General features: G+C 46.6%; 1 protein-coding gene across 11 annotated transcripts in view; it reads right to left on the reverse strand.

Annotated features, from left to right (window-relative positions):
* Positions 1-21,813, reverse strand: part of CASZ1 (castor zinc finger 1) — a 276,777-nt gene that overhangs the window by 14,664 nt on the left and 240,300 nt on the right. For all 11 annotated transcript variants that reach the window (XR_008434567.1, XR_008434566.1, XM_053962746.1 and 8 more), the window contains 10 exons: positions 17,930-18,020; positions 15,713-15,877; positions 13,053-13,225; positions 11,467-12,335; positions 8,916-9,057; positions 7,694-7,757; positions 4,999-5,159; positions 1,850-1,972; positions 967-1,302; positions 56-254 (listed from right to left, as the gene is read on the reverse strand). Coding sequence is in view for 9 of the 11 variants with exons in the window: in XM_053962746.1 (XP_053818721.1) it covers positions 56-254; positions 967-1,302; positions 1,850-1,972; positions 4,999-5,159; positions 7,694-7,757; positions 8,916-9,057; positions 11,467-12,335; positions 13,053-13,225; positions 15,713-15,877; positions 17,930-18,020 (2,323 nt within the window). In the remaining 2 variants the exon portion in view is untranslated. The remainder of the gene's footprint in view (positions 1-55; positions 255-966; positions 1,303-1,849; positions 1,973-4,998; positions 5,160-7,693; positions 7,758-8,915; positions 9,058-11,466; positions 12,336-13,052; positions 13,226-15,712; positions 15,878-17,929; positions 18,021-21,813) is intronic.

Here is a 21,813-nt window from a genome sequence, read left to right on the forward strand (position 1 = left end):
CCTTCATCTCCTTCTCCCCAGTCCTGCCAGAACACTACTCTGGAATGGCTCTCACCTGGTTTGGACAGAGACACTGCAGGGAGTAGTAAGCAAACTGGTCTCGCACATTCACCAGGTTATTGTTGGGGTTGATGTGGTCCAGGCAGTGGGATTCTGCTTTGCCAGAGGTTTTGCACACATACTTGCAGTTCCCAAAGAGACAGTGGAAGTGGAATTTGTTGGCGTACTTGCAGTCTGTTGCCAAGCAGGGATCACTGGAATACATCCAAAACCCAATCATCACCTTCACTCATTTCACACGTTTGTTTCTTTGCCAAGATTTAATTCAAGGGGAGCCCAGCTGAAGCCTCTGTTCCAAACACGGCCCACAGATTTCCCATAGCCACCTTCCTTTTCAGGGAAATTGAGGCTGGCAACATTACTACAATTCTGCACTTTCTTGGTTAGGATTATTAGAACACAGCAATGCACAGTGGGTTCTGTAGTCCTTGAGGGCCACTTTCCCAATTTAAAGTTCAAAGGAAACACAACTCTTGAGCGTGGCCACTGCAGGGGCTTCCTCTGATCTGACAGAACCAGCACTGCCCCCTCATCAGCTAATGGGGGTTTTGGTACCTTCCACCCCCCACTCAGTGCATGAATGTCTGGCCCAATAACCCTTCATTGTCAAACATACTGCAAAGACACCTGTATTTCTGCACAGCTCTCACAAGGGATAAAACAGGGATCAGTAATAGATAGATCACCAAGTTTATTTATCTTCTAAACTCATGCCTAAAAGTGCTCTTAGATGCACTCAAAAACCTTAAAGTATTTCCTAGACTTCAGAGAAGTAAATTTTCTGTGAAGTCAAGCCCAGAGTATTTTCTAGACAGGTTTCTCAGTGCGTGAGAAGTGTAGTATTGCAGCTCTGAGGAAAGGTTGGCTGGGGAGGATAGAAGGAGGCAAATGGTAGCTAGAACTTACTTCTCCTGGAACTGAAGAAATCCAGGTTTGACCTGAGGCTTGGCATTCTCCAGGGAAGTCGTTGCCAAGGGTGAAGCTGCCAGGTTAGGCACTGATGCTGGGATCTGAGGCATCTGGGGTATGGTTGAAGCCAGCTGCTTCCAAGCAAGTAGTGTGGGAGCAGAGGGCATAGCAGCTGGATTTGGAGTGGGCACGTCAAGGGCAGGAGCACTGGCCATGGTGGCAGAAGCAGCAGATGGTGATGAAGGGGCCAGTGAAGCCTTATTCTCAGTAGCAGTTGAGAAGGGAGACTCAGAGTTGCTTTTCACAGTTCCACCTTCAGTTCGGAAGTGAAAACTGCAAAACATGATACTAATTCAGACATAAATTCTTGACCATTTCATGTAATTTGATTAAACACCAACAAGAATGTGGCAGGAGCCTTTAAACAAATTGGTGTGAATAAGACCTAAAAAGGGCTCTGCAGACTTTTGAGGTAAGATTTAGGGCCATCCTAAATCATCTGTGAAGAGAAGGGAAATCCTTAGGATGGGTGGAGACAGGTGCCAAACTATGTTAAAATTAGAGAAACCCCAGAATCACTGCAGTCACTGAGATCAGCTGCGGGGCAGCTTCCCAGGGCTCCTGGGAGAAGCCAGACATTTCCTACAGTGAACTGCAGGGAACCATCCAACAGGAGAGACCAATCATGCCAGCAGATCTGCCTTAAAATTTGCAACATCTCCTTCCCTACAACCCCTTCAGACTCAGGCAAGTGAATGGCCACTGAAGGCCTTACTCATTCTTTACTTGGACATTCCATTGCCTTTAAAAGGAACCTGGGGGGGTCTTGAGCTGTAGTGTGCATTGCAGAGCTTCCTCTGCCTCCTGCTCTCCCACTCACTTGGCGTGCTTGATGGCTCCATCCAGGGTGCTGAAGAGGGCTCCACATTCCTCCACCACACAGTGGAAATGCACCTTATGGAGAAAGTCACACTGGGCATCACAGAAATCCTTGGTGCCAAACCTGGCCAAAACAGACAAGCAGACATCTTAGGGAAGGCCCCAGGAGAGAAGTGGAGTTGGAACAGACATTTTTTTTCTGCATTTTTCAACTCTATTAGCATTCCCACAAACAACAGGAATTCTAGATCCAGAATCCACCTGCCCCCTGCCCTGGATAGGAGGTTATCTCTCAGATGGGAGAGATGAAGCATCACCTAAGCAGAAATTACAGCCTGGACTGCAGAAATTCTGCACAGCACCATCTCTGATGTACAGAACAACAATGCTGCCATGCAAACCCCAGAGCAAAACCCACCACGTTATCCAAGATATGTCTTGTGTTATCTTGGACCAAATGGCCAAGAGGGCAAAACCAGCTCAGCGTGGTGTCACTGCTCACCCACTGCTGAGATTCTCTGGACTTAACAAGTGCAGCAGAAATACGTGTGATTTCAGGCAACTCCTGAAGCACAGGGAATCAAGAAAACAAGTAAGAAACACTGGCAGGAAGGATTTGAAACTTAACAAGGGAATCTTGCATAATTAAGGTACAACAAACTACAGTTGCTCTGATGAGCAGGAAAGCAAGAAACAAACAGCAGCCTGTATGGTCCCAGGAGGGACCACTCACCAATGGGAAGGCAAAGGAAAGAGAAAAAACTTGTACTGGAGAAGGAAGGTCTGTGGATATACAACATGTGCTGTCAGTTATGGCTTGCAGGGAGAAGAGGAAGGAAAGTAATTGTGGGGTAAGATAGAAGAAACCATGTTATTGCAAAGTAAAGGGGCTGTTTTATCAGAGAAAAGAAGTGTTGAACCTAGAAAGAAGGCCTCCCACAAAAAAGGAGATGATGAATCAAAAATGGCTGCATGGTAAAATTTGCTTTGGATGAGGAAACTGAAGACAAAGCAGAGAATTTGGGATGTAGTGAAGACCTTCTAGAAGAGCAGATAAAGGGACTCATTCGAAAAATATAAAAATGCACAAATCAAGTCAGTCGGGATGATGTATGTCCTGAAGTGCAATGGAAATTAACTCCCAAACTGATTACATTACCATTTGCTGGTTTTTAAGCCATAGAGAAGTGGGAGGTACTACATAAGTGGAAAAAAAAAAAAAAAAAAAAGAAATTAAACAGTCCAGGTACTGGTTCTTTGAGGGGAAAAAGAAAAGACAAGTCATCTTTGGCAATTATCATACCTCTGGCCTTAACTTCTTCTTCCAGTAAAGTAATGGAACAAATATTAAGAGGGAGGAGAAAATCATTAAACATCTAGAGGATAAAAGAACCATGAGCAATAAACAGCATCAGGATTACAAAGAATAAATCTTGCCAGACAAATTTAATTGCTTTTTTTGATAGAATTACAAAATTAGTGGACGAAGGGATGCAATATATTTGGATTTTAGCAAAGCATTTGATTCAGTCTTGCATATGCTTAGAATTAATTCCAATTGGCCTGGATGTAATGCCACCTCATGGCTTGAAACTGGCTGAGGGACTATAAACAAAGGCTGATGACAACCAGCACCACACTGAGCTGGGAGGAGGAGGCATCGTGTGAGTGCTGAAAGGAGGACTTGGGTTAGTCTGAGTTTTTTTAACATCTTAATTAGTAATCTAGGAGTAAACAGCATGTTTATGAAATTCACAAAGATACTAAACTGGGAGGAGGTGGCAATACCAGTGCAAGAGGAGAAAAAGAGCACAGAGAGGTTTGGCAAGACAAGGGGGAACGTTCAGAACAGGAGAATCATGTTTGGAAACACACAACAAATACAGCTGGGCGTGGGGGTGTTTGATACATTGGGGACTCACTAAACAATTTTAAAAGTAATTCTGTGTCACAGAGGATGACAACCATGGTACTATACGTTATTCTGTGTAGATACAAACAAATTCTGAGCTGCCTATTTGGGGGCAGGAAGCTTGTTCTGTCGGGAGGGGGGAATTCTGCACCATCCAGGGAACAACAGGAAAGCATCAGGACCTGCAGGCACAAGGGACTAATCCAGAGTCAGATTAAAGGAGGAAAGTGAGCCTGATTAAATGGAATGCTGAAAGTTTGGGACTGTCTGAAGGGGCTGAACTCCATCTGCAGAGAGGGATGATCTGCTGTGGTTCAAGGGTTATAAACAGAGCTGCAACAAAACTACAAGAAGCGGAATTCAGGCAGCATACCATGGAAAAGGTTGTGACACTGAAACTTACTAGGTGGTAGAATAATGCTCCCAGAGACAAGAAAATAACCACACTGCATGGCACTATTACAACCACACCAGACAAAATGCAAATGGACTGCTGGGAAGGATCTCACACCAGCCAGGGGCTGATGGACTAGAAGATTTTCTAGTGCTCTCCATTAAAGCCTTGGATTTACAAAGTGTGCACTGGCATTTGTAGGTGACTCTGTGTGTCAGAGCACAAACCTATGTGTTTGCCTGGGTGTATCTGTGTGCCCTCAAAGCATGTATCTGTCTGGGCATGTATATGCATGTGTCTGTATGTGGGTGAGCTTTGTATCCACTCCATTTTCTTTTTGAGTCTCCTTTCCTACAACAAAAGCAGCAGAAATCATCCCAGCTCCCATATCCTTTTCCTTATTCCCATGCCTCTACACCCCCAAAACTTGTTTAGTTTCAGTTGAAACGCCCCAGGAAGTGTGTCAAGGCACCAATGGCCTGTGTGCAATAAGTGGCCACGGTCTCACACAGCTCCAGTGCTAAGAGCTGCACTGAGTCCCCCTGCTCGCACTGCAGGGTCATAAGGAGAAGCCTAAGGTGAAGTCCAGGATAACAGAACTACATGAAGATCTGTGCTTGTATCTGGTTCTCAAGACCCCTTTGCAAAGTAATTCTATGTGGGCAGGTGTTTCTTACCAGACGTTAAGACCAAGGACTAAATGTGCTCCAGGTGATCAGTGTCTGATAGAATTAGGCCTTTACATTTCACAGAACTCTGTGTTCAGGGTGAGCCAGTGAGTCAGACACTTTGCAAAGGAAGCACCTTCCCCTTTCCTCTATTCCCAGTTCCATGCTCTCCTTACCGGCGCAGGTACATCTTCCACGGCTCAGAGAGCTTCTCCTGGACAAGTGCCTTCACTGCCTTGCCCAAGTACTGGGTTGGCTCCCCAGCCCCAGCCTGGCTGCCTTCGCCTTCTGTCTTAATGTTCAGCAGGTTGCCAAGGCTGGCACTGGTCTTGGACATCTGCAACAAGAACACACACATTGCATCAAGCCCAGCACCCACGCACAGACACGGCTACTCTCAGGGCTGTCCCACAGAGAGCAGTGTCTTCAAAGATGAAAGAAGACAAAAAGTCTGTGCAGGCTGCTCCAACTGCATCAGCAGAAGTTAGTAACACCTCACTCTTCTGCATCTTCCACCCAACCATCATGAAGCACTCAGGTGCCCATTGAATATTTATTCATGGATCTTGTTAAAGTAATGAAGCATCATGTCTATTTTATCCATGAGGAAAGTGAAGAGAGACATCCCCCATCTGACTATGCACAAGGTACGTGGGCTTCAACAGTAAAAGCCCTCTGTAGCTCCTACAAATTGCTGGTGGTAGAACTGGTAAACTCTAGTTTATTCAGTGATCTTATCCCAGCCACAAGGATGTCTCCTTTAAAGTGACTATCAGGTATGTGTGAGGGGTAGAAGGATGAAAATCTCATTCAACGGGAAAAATTCTGTCTCAAGTTCCTGGAAAATTCTTACTAACTTCAGTAATAAAATCGTGTCACTTTTCTGTGCTAAATGGACACATCCTCCACGAAGCAGGACTTGGTCTCACAATCTGCACTGTGTGAAAGGCTTCAAATAGAATCTATACAGAGAAGGTTTAGAGGTCCAGGTGTATAATGTGCAGGATAGAAAAATGAAGTTACTCAAGCCTGCCTAGAGGGAAAATTTTCTTTCAGAATACATGCATGATTTCCCAGACTCTTTCTTGCTCTGTTGTGTTCTCAATTACCTCCAGTAACAACAGTGAATTTCACAGCCTGCATAAAATGCAGGATTGGGCCCAATACTTGCACTAGAAACTCCACCCACTTGAGGGTCTCAAAGCCCTTTATAAATATCAGTTAATTAAGCCTGACAACCCCCTAAATAAACTGCAATAGGCTTCAGGAATCCTGGTTATTTGAGGCTCTCTTAATGCCCCCTGAAGGTAAAGCCCCTGCTGCTGTGTGGAGACTGCAACTCTTTATGGCTAGAGTCAGAAATTCAGATCGTGTGTTTCCACTGGTAATTCCATTTCTGTAAAGTTTTTTTCCTGTTCTTTTTCCTAGAAAAACAAAGAAGGATTTGATTCTGCATCTTGGAATTGATTCCATCAATCACACACACAGTGGGTTCTACTCTGCTGGTTTATCTCATTGGTTAATCCCAGTCCTTGAACCTGACTCCTAGTTTGTACCTGTGCTACATTTGCCTTGCTCAACTTTTAAGAACCTTATGTCAGACTGCACACAAAGAAATGCTTTTTTTCTAAACATATACTTATATCACATATTATCCTGGAGATTTTCAAGAGAACTCTCCATTGAAAGAGAATTTCCCTGATCTGGGACCTTCAGAATGACTCATGACCCCAGAGAGCAGAGCTACTAAATACATTTGCTCACTAAAGAAAGACCTGCATATTTGGAAACACTAAAGGAACAATACAAAGAAACAAATAAGAAATTAAGTTTAAAAGAGAAAATCAAAACCCCAGTGTAACAAAAAGCCAATGGAGGAGAAAAGTGACATAAGGATAAATGCAGAAATTAAACAACACAGAAAAAAACAGTGATAAGAAAGAAAGGAGGTGGGAGATTACCAGGCAAAGTCACTTTGCCCTCTCTTGAGGGTTATTTGGCCTTGATGCATGTAACACCCAGAGCCAAGGGGATGGCAACAGTTATGCCTATAAAACCTATCACATAGCGGAATATTAAAGCATGGCTCAAAGGGTGTCCTGATCTCTAGAGCAGTTGTATACAGCCGCAGAATTAATCTTGGTACAGCAGAATTTATCATGTGAAAGAGAAATATACATTTGAGATTATGTATAATTTAACGAAAAAGTAAGGAAAAAGAAACCGTGCATCATCTAAAATAAATATTCTAGGACACAGTACAGGGGACTCTGTTAGACACCATTACTCACACCAGAAAGACAGAAATTGATGATTTTGGTTCAAAACTTCTAATTTTTTCTTCTCTTTCATAAAACAGATTATTCTTTCCCTCCCCAAATTAAGGAAAATGTTTTTAAGTAAGAAAACAAAATTAATAACTATAAAAGGGAAGTGAGAGAGAAGTTGCCAGGTTCTGAAAACGAAAACAAAACCAAAAACAAACAAACAAACCCAAACCAAACCAAAAAACCCAAAAAACCAAAACCCTCCCACCGAAAAGAAAAGAAAAGAAAAGAAAAAAGAAAAAAGAAAAAAGAAAAAAGGAAAGAAAACCTTTTGGAGCCCTCCTCTGTCTAAAAAGGATGGGAAAAAAAAAGGTGTCAGAGGCGGCAATATATTTCTTCAGCCAGTTCATTAAATTAATTCGTAAGCAGTGGCTCTGAAATTATACCCGATGAAAAATGGTCTCAAAATTTAAATGGTACAAACTCATCTTATTAGAGGCAAAACATTAAAAAACAAACGCATCTCTTCCCCCCCTTCCCCGCTATCGCAGCTTTAATTTCTCTTGGTGGGGGGAATGAAAGGCGTTTGATGGATGGCTCTTACCTTATTCATAAGCGAGGATAAAAGAGATGAATTTGCTGAGACTGTGTGGCCATTTGATTCATTACTGAAACACACAAACCAACAGGGTTTAGTTAAGATGTGCACAGGGACTGTGAGCGCTGAGATTAATCCTTCTCCCTTCAGGCTGCCTCGCTCCTCACCTACGACATCCAGGGGAAAAGGATGATGCCAACCCTCCCTTGGGCAGGCCAAACTCGTCTACTTGTGATAGACAAGAGGGACAGAAAGAAGGTCTCAGGTCTGCAAAATTTAGATCTTTCAACTGCTAAATGGCCTGGACCTCCTCCCTCTTTGTCCACTCCATCACACTTCATTTGTTAGCTCATGACCTCCCCCAGGTTTTACTCTTTTATCCCCATTAGAATTTTCAGAAATATCACAAAAATACCACGAAAGCAGGGGGGATGTTGACAAAGGCTCTGCTGCCAGGGACAGGGATCCCCTGGGCAGTAAGGAAGGCAAGGCACAATCCTGCACTGAAAGGCAGCCTTAGGATCTCTGCAGTTGGCTCCAAGTGCTGGACTCCCAAAGGGAGGTTTGTTTAAATAAGGTATGGACAGGAATGGATACAAAGGTCAAAGTGGAGCTCACTTATCCCCAGGATCAGTTCCTCTGCTCTTTTTCCAAACAGCACAATCCTCAAACACTCCTGCTCTCAGCAGAGATGCTGGGCAGGTGGGACACATGCTTTTGAGATAGGTACGTTCACATCTGCACAACCATAACTGCATCACCATAACTGTAGAGCAGCCTACGCCAGACCCAGAGCAGAGTGAGCCTGACACCCAGCTCTGTGTGTCCAGATTCTCTGGAATGTGCTTCCCTTAGCCCTGATTCAACAGACTACAGCAGTGCAAATGCTGCTGCTAAGAGTGTGCTGAGGTGTGGCAGTGGATCAGTTTCAGACAGCAACTGACAAGAGGACTAAGCGAAAACAGTTTTGCCAGCGGCTCTATTTTCAGAAGGGAGCAGAAGAAGTGGAGCTGTTGTTGAAGAGTCAGCAGGTGCCTGTGAGCCCAAAAAAGCCACCTGGAGAATGGGGAGCAGAGTCTGCCTGCCATCAGTTTTGGGGTGTTCAACTCAACCACTGTAAAGCTGCCTTTCACCAACATGCTGTGTTCTCTTGAATTACAGGTACGGAAACTTCCCAAAGCCTGATGCTGGGAAGTGTTGAGTGCTCCTGCCTGCCCACTTCTCTCACCCGTGGTCCTTGACACTCAGGTCCAAGCTGTGCTCCTGCAAGGGGTCCTGACTGGTGGCAGATGTGGGTCCCATGGCCTCTGCAGGTTCCTGCTTCACCTGGACTGGATTGAACCTTCCGGGAGGTGCTGGTTGTCCATTACCTGCTCAAGAAATACAGTGAAATTAAGTGCAAAAAAAAAAATTAAAAGCATAGGTCTAAAATGAGGTTAAAACAGCAAATAAGTAAGTTAAATCATTGGCATCAGTGCCTAAGTGGAAAAAGCAAACAAAAAGTGTGTGGGGGAGGGAAGTACTGGGATTGCTGGTCAGCGTTTATTGCCAAGTTGACATGATGGGTTCTGACGTCCACTCCAGCGTGGAAATTCTTCAAGTGATAATTATTGCAAAATTATGTCAAAGTTGTCCAGGCTACGGGCCCTTTAAAGGAGAAAGGCGGAAGGAGCGTGGGGGAGACCTGATTCTCTGCACAAACTGTCATAACTAATTTGCGGGGCTGCCTCTTAAGCGTTTATTAAAGACTCTGTTAATGCTGAGGCAATGTGGCAGCTTTCGACTGCTAGTCAAGCCCCCTTGCTCGTCCCCAGTCCCAGCGTTGCCGTAGCGACAGCGCTGGCCCGGCAGTGCGCCTGCCCAGCGGAGCATCTGCCCCGCCGGGACGATCCAAGGTGACAGCGACGGCACCGGCGACCTCCTGCCGCCGCCCTCTCCGTGTCCCCGCAAAAACGGGGAGCGCTTCTTTTTCGGGAGGAGGTTTAGTGCCGAGCCCATGAAAGAAGAATTCAAATTAAAGGGGGAGAGGAAAAGAGCAAAGGGCGGGGGGGGGGGGGGGGGGGGGGGAAAGGGACGAAAGAGAAAAAATTGAAGCAAAAAATTAGGAAAAACAGCAAAGAAAAAAGGAGGGAAAAAAAGTTGCTGACAGAAACATGTCTGCAGAGCTTTTTTCCACAATCCCCAAGTGACTAAAATATTAATTTACCCTCTGGCAGTACAGCTGACGGCGAGCTGCTTCTCAGACAGCAAGTGGCATTTTATTAAAAAATAAAGGAAAACAGTTCCCTCAATGACCTTTCTCTGCTTTAGGAAACAATTTTTTAAACAATAATTTCAGAAGTATGTGAAGGTTCCCCTCCCTCTTCAATCAGATCACTTCCTTCTACTCCCCCGTTCCTCTGGGCAGCCGGGGCCATCAGCAGCGCCGCCGGGGCAGGGCCGGCGGCTCCGGGCTTAGCCCAGCGCCGCGGGTGCTGCCCGGCACGGCCTGCCTGCCCTGCCCTGCCTGCCCTTCCTGGCACGGCCCTGCCTGCCCTGCCCGGCCCTGCCTGCCCTTCCTGGCCCTGCCTGCCCTTCCTGGCACGGCCCTGCCCTTCCTGGCACGGCCCTGCCTGCTCTGCCCTGCCCTGCCTGCCCTACCCTGCCCTGCCTGGCCCTTCCTGCCCTGCCCTGCCCTGCCCGGCCCTGCCCTGCCCTGCCCTGCCTGGCCCTTCCTGCCCTGCCCTGCCCTGCCCGGCCCTGCCCTGCCCTGCCCGGCCTGGCCCTGCCCTGCCTGCCCTTCCTGGCACGGCCCTGCCTGCTCTGCCTGCCCTTCCTGGCACGGCCCTGCCTGCCCTGCCCGGCCCTGCCTGCTCTGCCCTGCCCGGCCCTGCCCTTCCTGGCACGGCCCTGCCTGCCCTGCCCTGCCCTGCCTGCCCTGCCCGGCCCTGCCTGCCCTGCCCTGCCCTACCCTGCCCAGCTCTGCCGTGCCCGGCCCTGCCTGCCCTACCCTGCCCTGCCTGGCCCTTCCTGCCCTGCCCTGCCCGGCCCTGCCTGCCCGGCCCTGCCTGCCCACCGAGAGCCCCCTCCGCTGCCATGGGAGCCCCACATCCATCTCTCAGGGCTGGGATTGAGCTGCGACCCACCTCAGGTCTGGGAGGCAGCAGGGAGAGCGCTGGGCTGCCCCAGGGCACTTCCCCTTCCCATCTTTTACCCCTCCCTAGCGCAGGGAGAGAGGAGCACAGCTTTCAAGAACTGACCAAAAAAGTCCCTGTCTGGGGACTGTACCAACACTATCCCCAAACCAACAGCCGGGACAACAAAGCTGAAGCACAGAACAGCCCCCAGCTCAGGAAAATAACTGGCCATGGGCTACAGGACCATCAACACCAGGCCTAGCTAAAGCTTGATACAGTCTCAGTAGAGCCTGCAAGTACTGGCTAAGATATTTTTTCTTAATTTCTATTTTCAATACAGTGCCTCCCTCTTTTCAGCCTGTAGCAAATTACACATGGCAACACTCTTCAGCTCTGGTAAGAGCCTACTCCCTTCATGGGCAAAAATGTTTCTTGCCTCTCTTCTGGCCATGTACAGCCAGGGTCCACAAGAAACCTTGCCAAGACTGCCTTCCTCAAGGGTTAATTAAACACAACCAAATTCATTCTCCCATTTATTTTCTTTTTCTACCCCTTCCCAACTGCAGTCCCATGGACAACTGGGTGGCTTCTCATTCACTCTCCTCCAAGACATCAGGCACTGCTCTGCCTCCCACCACTATCACAACTGATGAGGTAACTCACCTGCTTCAAGTGCCACAGAGGGCTTGAGTGCAGCTGCTGCCAGCCTGGCCATCATAGGAGAGATTAATCCCTTACTAGCAGAGATCCTTTCCATTATAGAGGCTGCTGGAGCAGGTGAAGAAGTAGCCACTGGCTCACCAGATCCTGAAACTGCCTGGGATGAGGAATCTGTAGGAGCAGATGATGCTGGATTGGTGCCAGAAGACCCAGCAGTCATCAGATTAGCCGAGCTGGCAGGAAGTGGTGTAGAGACCCGACTGGGGATGATGGGGAAGAAGGATCCAGCTGTTCCAGGAAGTGCTGAGTTGGAGAGTGCCAGGGCCAAGGGTATATTGCTAGGAAGAGCCTGGGAAAGCAGGCCAGAGATCTTTGTGGCTGGTGTCATGCTGTTGGCAGACTTGGTGGCCTGTGAGGAAGCAAGCTCAGCCGCAGAGGAAGGTGCAGCTGGGACGATGAGAGAAACGGAAGACTGCTGACTGGTCGGGGAGGCACTCAGGCTGGAGTTCTTGGAGCTCATGGCAGAGAAGTCAATAAGGTCATCATTACTAGACTCCTCTTGCTCGTTATCCTTGGAGCCCAGGAGTGAGGCAGGCAGGCCCAGGACTCCTGAGCTCCGGATGTGCCGGCGCTCGTGTTTGCGTTTATGGGAAGTCATCTGGCTGGTGGAGGTGAAGGTGAAACCACAGCCTGCCCTTATGCAGTGGAAGTGGTTGGTGGCTTTGCTGTAGACACAGCCCTCATACTTGCATTCCTCATACTTGTAGAACTTCTTGAAGCCATCCTTGGCATAGGCATCATCTTTGATGTGGTAGCTCTTGTGCTTCTCAATGTCACACTTGTTCTTGAAGGTGAATGTACACCCAGGTCTCCTGCAAGGGCATGGAGGAGAGGGTGGTTGGCTGTGATGGCAGAGCTGCTGTCTCCCACCTCCCTCTAGGACAAAGACTGGGGCTGTAATGAGACAACCGCCTCAGCTGCAGAGGGGCTGAGGAGCTGTCTGTGGGTTGACCTGGGACACCCAGGCAAGCAGATATGCTGCCATGTGGGAGAGCTGGGAAGCTCACTCCACTCTGTGGAATTGCCACAGGAACATGGGAATACAGGCACCCTCCACTAAAAGTTCCAACAAAACAGCAGGTAAAGGGGACTAAGATACAAATTGTGCTTTCCTACTCTTCCTGAAAACCAAAGAAATCAACAGAAGAGCAGTTGTGTACAGAAGGCTAAGTCTGGCCCCAAAAGGGATGAGCTGGCTGGAGAGAACCCTACCATGGAAGTGCCATTAGCAGTCAATTAATGGCCTACTCTGAAGAGCACTGTAGTCTCTTTCTCAAATGATTGTAGGCTCTGTTTTCTAGTGGGTATCCTCTCCTCAGATCATACTCCTGCCTTCAGAGTGGTCTGTGGCACAATCCTGGAATTCACATCTACTCTGGTATATGGGTTCTCCCAGAAGCAATACTGAGAAGGTCACAGCAGGGCAAATCAAGTCACTGTGCACACTCCTGAAATTATGACTTGGCAGAAGGAGGCAAACAGACCACAGAGCTCTGAGGCAGGACTCCTCCCCTTCCCTGCTGTCTCACCTGCAATGGAAGTGAGTGGTTTTCTGCCCGTAGAACTGGCATTCCACAGTGCCGCAGTCCTCCGTGGCACGGAACCGCTGGAACCCGTCGTTGATGAGCTGCGTGTTCTTCTTGTGAAAGTTCTCATGGGTCATCACATCAGAGGTGCTTGTATAGACCTTGTTACATCCCACCTACCCCAGGCCCAAAGAGGAGTCATCAGCACAGTGGTTTAACAGCCTGACATTATTACCACCAGCAATAAATACATGAGTAGCACACGTACATTTAATAGTTCCATTTGTGTGCTTCTCCTAGGGGTATTAACTCATCACTTTAATTCTCAATCTAAAGACTGATAGAGCATAGAGCAGTTGTGAAAAAAAACCAAACACAAACCAACTCTCTGGGCATGAAGCAGTAAGAAAAAAAGGGAAGACCGGAGGGATAAAATACCAACTCTAGATAATCATGCCTGCTTGGGGAAGCAGTTAGGGTTCCTGCTCTTAAAGAGAACAGAACACTAAGATATGCTGTTGCTTTTTGTTATCATGGAGTGACACAGAACAAAGTAGGATTTCATCTATTTGGGGAATATAAAATTGGGTGGGAATAAGTTATTTACTTCTTTAATCCTTCTGGGAGGTAAGGCATGCTGGTGCAACATGAGGCCAACCAGTCTTTTGAGCTTGTAATAAACGGTTTCACTCTAGCAAATCTTAAACCCCATGTTCAGCTGATTTTAGCAAACTAGTGACTTTTTTCCCTGTCACTGTTCAAGACTCTCACTTCAATAATTTTAAACTTGTGCAGTGAATGGGAATGCTGTGATGAGGACGGAATGCTGAAAACCTGCTTTCCTCTGGGTAAAGCGGGGCAACTTTGCCATATTGAGTAAAAACCCACTGGAATCTGAAAACGCCCTGCTGAGGGAGGATTTTTTTTATTTTCTTCTAGCACAACATGTGCCAATGCCTGCACCATCTCAGAAATGAAGAGAAGGAAAACACCACCCCTTAGTTCAGCCCAGGTTGATTCAAACAGGCAATAACAAAACCCATGACAAATACCCGGAGAAAAAAATAAAAAGGATCTCCAGCTATTTCCAATATAAAAGAGCCTCTCTCTCTCCACACTGACACCTTGAAAAAAGACAGGCCCTGCATGGCATAAAAAAAAAGAATTAAACAAAAGCGTCCTTAGGAATAATTTGCAATGCAGCTCTTGGTGCGAAAGCCTAAAAAAATGTCAGTTTATATAAACAACTAACTGAATTTTATCCACACCAATTATGGACATAAAGAAAAAAACCCCAAGTGATGGATGGCACAAATTCTGCCATTTAAGCAGTATTTTCTTTAATTGGGAGTTTACATTCTGACACCTTTCCTGTAAGGCACTGCTTACATGGGCATGACTTTACTGGAAGACAGTGGGCACAGGATGGAATTAGCCATATATAGCTGTGTAAGTGAGGGTCTCTATTTGAACTCTGAGTGGCTTAAGGCTGTGAAACACTCCTTGTACTCTAAAAAATAAAAATCAAGCAAATCCCACCCTGCTCAACTGAAGAAACTAAATAATCAATATTATGGAAGTGGTAACAGAAAATGTCCTCATGAGAAAGACACATGAAATTCCCAATTTATCAAATGCTGCAAGCACATGCTTCAACCAGTCCCTATTCAGGACAGAACTTGAGTGCATGCCTAACATTTAAGTATGTGCTTAAGCCCCATTGACTTCAGAAAGCTTCAAGTTAAACATATGCTGAAGTCTATCCTAGCAAAGCATTTAAGCATGTGATTAAGGCCTTGTGACTTTAACTGGGGTCTTAAACTGCTGGGACAGGTCAGGAAGTCAGCCTGACTTTTCAGACCAGAAAATCCATCACCAAGGGTAGGCTGATCACTCTGCTTGTAACTGCACATTTTGAGGGCAATGGTTTAGGCCACAATTCTACTAAAACGAGTACATGTCAAACCATTGAACCTGAGGAACGATCAGGGTGAGACCCAAACAATGTGGTGCATTCATGTCTAAAACAGTGAAGGCATCACAGTGGCATCTGTGCAGCAGCTCCAGCTCTGGCTGAAGCTTGGCTGCCCCTGAAACACAGCTCTCAGCCTACACCTCACATGAGTGCCAATGGCAAAGAACACGGAGAACCAGGGGTGTTAAGTGCAGATATGTGACATTAAGGTTTAATTACTTTAGAAACTGATTATGGAGGAAATTAAACCAGTGCTAAAGGGCAGATGTGCCACAAGAAAGTCTGGTTTCAAGGGAGGGACAGATCAGATTTGAGTAGAGACAGTGCAGTGGCATTAAAGAAGTCCCTGAGTCGCAGAGAATGGGACTTCCTTCAATAAGTCCAAGACTTTGAGAAAACCTTGAGACCTGTTTTGCTTCACTGTATGGACAAGGCTTCTAAAAACTGAGAATGGGGCTTCCCTTTGCCATTCCCAGCGCTCGGCATGACTAGTGCAGTGGGGACAGGGCATAGAGTTGTCAACGAGGCTCCTGAACCAGAATTGAGCAAGACAGGCTCTGAACGTCCCCCCCCCGCCTTAGGACAGCCCCACGCTCTCTGACAAGAGAGCGCGGGGTGGCCGGGACTCGCGAATGCTCGCAGAGCCCCCCGAGGAGCGGCTGAGCCGCGGCTCCTGCGCTGCCCTCACCTGCATGCAGTGGTAGTGAGTGCTCTTCCCGTTCAGGTGGCAGCCGTGGTAGTACACGCTGCAGTCGTCCAGGGGGCTGAAGCGCATGAAGCCATGCTGCAGGGAGTTATCACGTTTCTTGTGCATGTTGTAATGCCGAATCACATCCTGTTTACTAGTGAATCTCTGCAGAGATACAGACACAGACAGTGAGACACGCATGATGCCAGTGGGTGAGTAATCCTGGGGGCAGAGTGGGTGTCTTTTGTTGTTGTTAATAAACTTATGGGACCAGGAGTTGAAAGCTTGGCAGTAATCACCCCAAGAGAATCAGATTAAAGAGGAATTGTGTGCATGTATCTTCTTGGTAAAGGGAAAGTAAATACACAAGTTCTAGAGTAAACATGACACTGGGGTGATGCCCAGAATCTGCTCCCTGCAGCTTTAAGATTGCAGGTCTTCTAACATAATTTTAGCTGCTACTATCTCAAGAAGTGCTATAGTTAGAAAGCAAACCAGTGAACTGAACAGCCTACAAGCAACTAAGCCAAGCTTCCAAGTCACTCACTGGAGTGGTTAGCAAGACACTGGCTTGCTGGGCTAGAAATCAGGAAAAACCCTTTGCTCTTTTACACTGTCCTCCCATTCTAAGTCTCTTGTGTCCCCTAGAAGGTAAGATAGTTTTATCAGGAAAACAGGGACACGAGACTTTCTTAAACTCACAGAAAAAGATGCTTTTCTACAGAAAAATAGAGCTCAGAGCTCAATCTGTATGACCAGAATATCCTTTTCAATCTCTACCTGCTTGAAGCAATGAAGGGGTACCCATTGTCAGAGCAGGCTAAGTGCCTTTAAAATGAAGCTTTTTATTTCTATTTCCCACAGACATCAATATTTACCACAGAAGGTGAGAAAGTAAATCTGATTTTTTTAAAAGAAATCAATATCCATTTATTTTGAGCAGTAATTGAAAAGGCCTGTATTCTAATGTTTAACAACTTTTCTAGTCTGCCTCATAGGAAACAAATGATTATCACTTCCACTCTTTCCTTCTATAATATCAATCCTGATCAATCTCATTGGTATTGGCACAGGAATATATGGATATAGATTTCAACAGAAATCCCTTGGAGGCTGGAGCTATGATTTCCCAGGGCGTACATACAGGATTGCTATTGCCAATCATTGTTAATTTGTGCCCACTTATTACAAAGCGTTACTTATTCTAAAATATATCTCAGCCATAAAATAATTTGCATTTTAAAAAGCAGCCTAAATCCTTATTCCCTGTGAGACCAGACAGCTCCTTTGCAAGCAGCTTCCAGACTCCTTAGGAAATAATCATGAGGCCAATCATAATAATAGGTTTTTCTGTTTTTCCATCCTTTGTGTTTCTCTCTTTCTGGTGCAGGGATATCTGTGTCACAGTTGGGACAGACTCATCTTGATCATTCGGTGCTGGGCTCGAAGGACCAGTACGTGCATCCCGGAGAGAAATTCTCCTTTGATCAATAGAAACCCACAGCCAAGCCCAGCAGCTCCAGATCAACTTCCTCTGCTGTGGTCAGGCTCATCCCCGTGAGACCCAAAGGTCTCCTAGGGCAGGGCTGAAGTTGTGTCTGGTGCACGGCAGAGGCAAACTCTGGGATTCCCGCTCACGCATCAGCCTGACCACAGAAATGCCAGTGTCAAACTCTGGACCTGGGATAAGGGTAAACAAACACAGCACGTGACCTGCTGGCTTGACGTGCATACCCTGGCAATTCTCCCAGCAATTACAGCATCGTTCCTACCCCTGCGCCTTCCCCACAAATCCCACGCTGCTGCTGGTCTTACTGGGTGTTTTGTTGCAGATACTGCTGCTACAAAGTCACTCGGGCAGCAGGAGGGAAAGAGACAGACTAACAGATCAGCATTCCCTAGTTTCAGGCACAGTTTGTAACACAGCACAATTTATGCTCTCGGTGTTTCACTGATATAAATGTGGAGCAGTTCCCACTGACTTGAGTTGATCTATATTCAGCTCCTCGTTGTAGCGGTCTGAGTTTGGTTAAATGGTATTAGATTGAATTAAATGGGAGCAAAATAAAGATCTGTTAAATTCAGAACATATCCTGTCCTCTTTCAGAGCAGCAAAGTGAAAAGGCATGTGCATGCATGTGAGAGGAGAGCACAGGAGGACGCACACGCTCCCCGCATGTTCGGGGAGCTGCGCTGCTGCTCTGAGCACTGCCCTACCTGGTAGTTGCACTCGGGGTCGAGGCAGTGGTAATGCTCTCTGTACTGGTAGGCGCAGTGTATGTGTCCACAGTGCTGACTGCCAGAGAACCTGCAAACAGGAGAGAGGGAGAGACAATAAGCCACTGTCCTGGCAGCAATGTCTGTAAGCAAGGTACAAATAAACTAAGTCCTGGTCCTGCTTTTATCTCACATGTTTATGGCATTAAACCCCCACCTCCTTTATCCCCTCCAAGGATGGTGACCCTTGTGCCTTCCCTTGCTTATTTGTCACTATTTAAAGGTGCTTCTTGAGCCGGATCACTCAGGTCCTGTACATCCCTAATCTGTCTTTCCCCTTGAAATTCATCTCCGTTATCTAAGTTGTTTACTTGGGGAAGCATAAGGAAGGAGGGTTCCTAGAACTAAACACCACACAATTCTAGAATAGAGTTTAGATACCACACCAGCAAGTTTCAGAAACCTCCCATGACAGAAGGAGACAAATAAATGTTGGGCAAATATGGATTCTAAATTTTAAGTATAAGCCCATCTAGTTGGATATCAGAAAAGCTGCATACAGCAAAGCTGAAAACTCCTGACAAACAGGGTGGCAAAAAAGACCAGAAAGACAGAAATGCCGTATAATACCTACATACAAACAGTCAGTATGCAGAATTTATTGACTGACAGACAGACCAGGAATTGGCATAAGGGGACGATCCACTAATGGGGTAATCAGTGCGATGAACTCTCTCGTGTATATTCTAGAGGACCCTAGAAGAGCTTGAAAGGGAAAAGCAGTGGAGAGAAGGGGACTCAGAGGGGAAACATTCAAAGATAAAGTACCATCTGCTCAAAGGTTCCTCAAAGGTTCCTCACGTCACTTAAGTGCTAAACACAGCAGGAGTGCATATGATAAAGGGCATGGGAAAGAAATGAGGAAGGGCAACAGCTAAAAAAGGAAAATGAGAGGAGTGAGGGTGTCCTGGGGCAACTGAGGAATGGGGCAGGAGCAGGGGAGATTACAGATCATAATAAGGTGAGGTAATGCGAGGCTATGGGGTAGGAAAAGTCTAGATGAAAAGCAATACTAAATAAGCCATTTCTGAAGCACAGTAAGGAAGAGGAGGTCAACTGTGGAGACAGCAGGGCCTCTAGGAGATGGAAAGGGGACTTAATTGACAGAAAAGATAGACAGTGCTAAAAAATTAAATGACTTCTTTGCCTCAGCATTCACAAAGGGAGACAGGGACAGATGCCAGGAGCAGACATGCCTTTCCCTGGGGAAGGAGAAGAAATACTGCAGGAAATCAGGATCACGTCAGAACAGGTGATTGAGAAACTGGAACAAACCTCAGCAGCAGAGAAGAAACAAACCACAAGGCAAACAGCAGGGCTGGCTGCACAAACAAAGGTGTGGAACTGAGAGCAGAGGAAGAGATTCCTGCTCAATGCCTGGGCGACTGCTAGGCTTGTCCAGGGCAGCTGCCAGAGCCACCGTGGCACTGACCAGGGACATGTGGCTCCACAACACATGTAACCAACTGGTCCTGCTAGCCCAGGCCTTTATGTCAGCAGCACCACCAGCAGCTCTTCAAGGAAATAAAGTGCCCTGTGGGAAGCTTCCTCTCTCTTCCACTGATGTGATGGGGAAAAAAGAGCAAAGGGCTGTTGCAGGGCTGGAGAACTGTGCGGTGCAGGCCAGGCCGAGAGAAGAGGATGATACAGACCTTGCTGACAAATACAAAGCAGTTCAAATTATTATCAAAAATGAGGATGCAAAGTGACCAGAGATACTAGCTGGAGTAAAAGAATGGCCAGACACCAGTAAGATCTGATTCCAGGAGATGAGTTATTTGAAGCACCCCAGCAGGAATAACACATGGGCTCAGTTTTAAAACCAACAGCTAAACAAGCACTCCAGCACTTCCAACTCCTACCCTCCTTACCATGTGCCACAGAAAGGTGTGTGTGGTGTCTACAGGAAGGGAGAAACAAGTGTTCCACCAAGCTGTGTGCTGGGGAAAGGAGGGAAGTGGCAAACTCAGCACAAAGGGGAAATTCTGCTCCTTCAGTGTGCAAGGTTGGGCTCCTAAAGGGTTATATCATCCTGTGTTTCTTCTGACACTTGAAACAGTTCAAAGCTATTAATTTTTAAAGCGCAGCATCTGTTTAGGTTTTTCATAACAGGAAAGCTTACACACCGCACACTTACACGCATACACACGCGCACATTTACATGCACAGACTCTGCAGCACATCAACACCCCCCTGAACTTACTTGAATGTACCCACAATTTCCATGTACATGAACAGACACAAACACACACACCTGAAACAAGAAACTCACAGACCAGCTCATCACACTGATATACAAATCCAAACTCCTAAGTTGTCAATACAGACACAATTAGATAGATGCAATTGCACAAGAACAACACACTCCCTCTTCCTTTACATTAATCGGTTCACCTTTTTTTCATTTGGCCAGAAAGTCTTGATCTGGCAAGAGTTGATAAATAAATAATAATAAAAATAATAAATAAAGAAGTCAGCATGCTTAGAGAGTGTTTACAGACTCATTACTCTGTAACGATGATGTGAAAGAAGAAAAAAAAAAAAACCCACCCCAATTACAAGGGGGGAGGAAACCCACACAGAAATAAATATTTAAGCAAGTGCTGCCAGAAGCACCATCTGCTGAGGCACTAATAATAATAATAATAATTTTTTCTGTGGTCTTTTTTTTTTAATTATAAACATACAGGGAGGAGGAGGGGGAAAAACAACCCAACCCAAACTAGCTAAGTAAGAGGTTTTGTTTTGTTGTGTGAGAGAATGGATTATCCCTGGGCAGCTTTTGGCAGTGGCTTTGGCAAACTCATTAAGCTAATTATGCAGTACAGACATAAGAGTGCTGTGTCTCTTCTCCCCCCACCCCTTGATTTTAAGGCTTTAAACTGTTTTTTTAAATGTGTGTAAATTGAAGGGAAGTGGCTGCGCTGGCAATGGGTGGCTTGCGGAGCCTTTTAAGCAGGATGTGGTGTCCCTGAGGTAGCTCACAATCCTCTCTCAGCTACCTGCCTGACCCAGGGAAAGGGGCTTGCACAGCTCCAAAAGCAGTGGATGTGGCTGAAGTGTTTACAGTTCTCTACTTGAGAGGGGAATGAGGAACAGAAAGGTGCCACCTCCTCTCCGACTGCAATTCCTACAATTCCTGCAGAAGTAAAAGGATGCTGCTGCTTCTGCCCCATGCAAAGAGTGGTTTAAACCCCTGCTTTCCTTCCTGTATTCTATATATTCTACTACTGTACTGTCCCCCAAGGCAGTGAATTCCCACATGCACTTGAGGCATTGCTGCTTGAGGAGCTGCCTGTGGTGGCACAACAGTCCTCCCTTCCCATGGGGTTTTCTGCCCCCTTCTCCTACATCTGGGATTTGGGCAAAAGGGAGGAAATTAAGTCACTTGTTGTTCCACTCTTGAGCTAGGGGAGTGCTGTTCCCACTCTTTTTCCCTGCCAGAATGTTCCCTTTACTTTCCTAGCAGCTGATTATCTCCCACAAGGAGACTCTCTGTGGCCTCTGGTAAGGTGGGAAAGCACAGCACACACTCCCTTCCCCTTTCATTAATAAGTGCCCAAGTGCTGGTGGGAGCAAACCCTCCAGTTTTTTTCCCTGGAGAGAAGCGTTTGCTTGCTTCCCTCATGTCTGTCTGGATACAAGGGGCTTTTGTTGGGAGCCTTCTTAGATTACTGATGGAGGATCCAAGTGGCTGGGGGCAAAGCCTGATGGACCCTTTATGGCATGAGCTCTAAAACAGGCAGGTGTTATGCAATCATCTCCGCTGTCCCTCTGGCTCTTGTGGCATTACTCACTTTGTCCCACCACAACAGCCTTGGGCT

Source organism: Vidua chalybeata, chromosome 22 (assembly GCF_026979565.1).
Source record: "Vidua chalybeata isolate OUT-0048 chromosome 22, bVidCha1 merged haplotype, whole genome shotgun sequence".
In the NCBI taxonomy this organism is placed as follows: domain Eukaryota; kingdom Metazoa; phylum Chordata; class Aves; order Passeriformes; family Viduidae; genus Vidua; species Vidua chalybeata.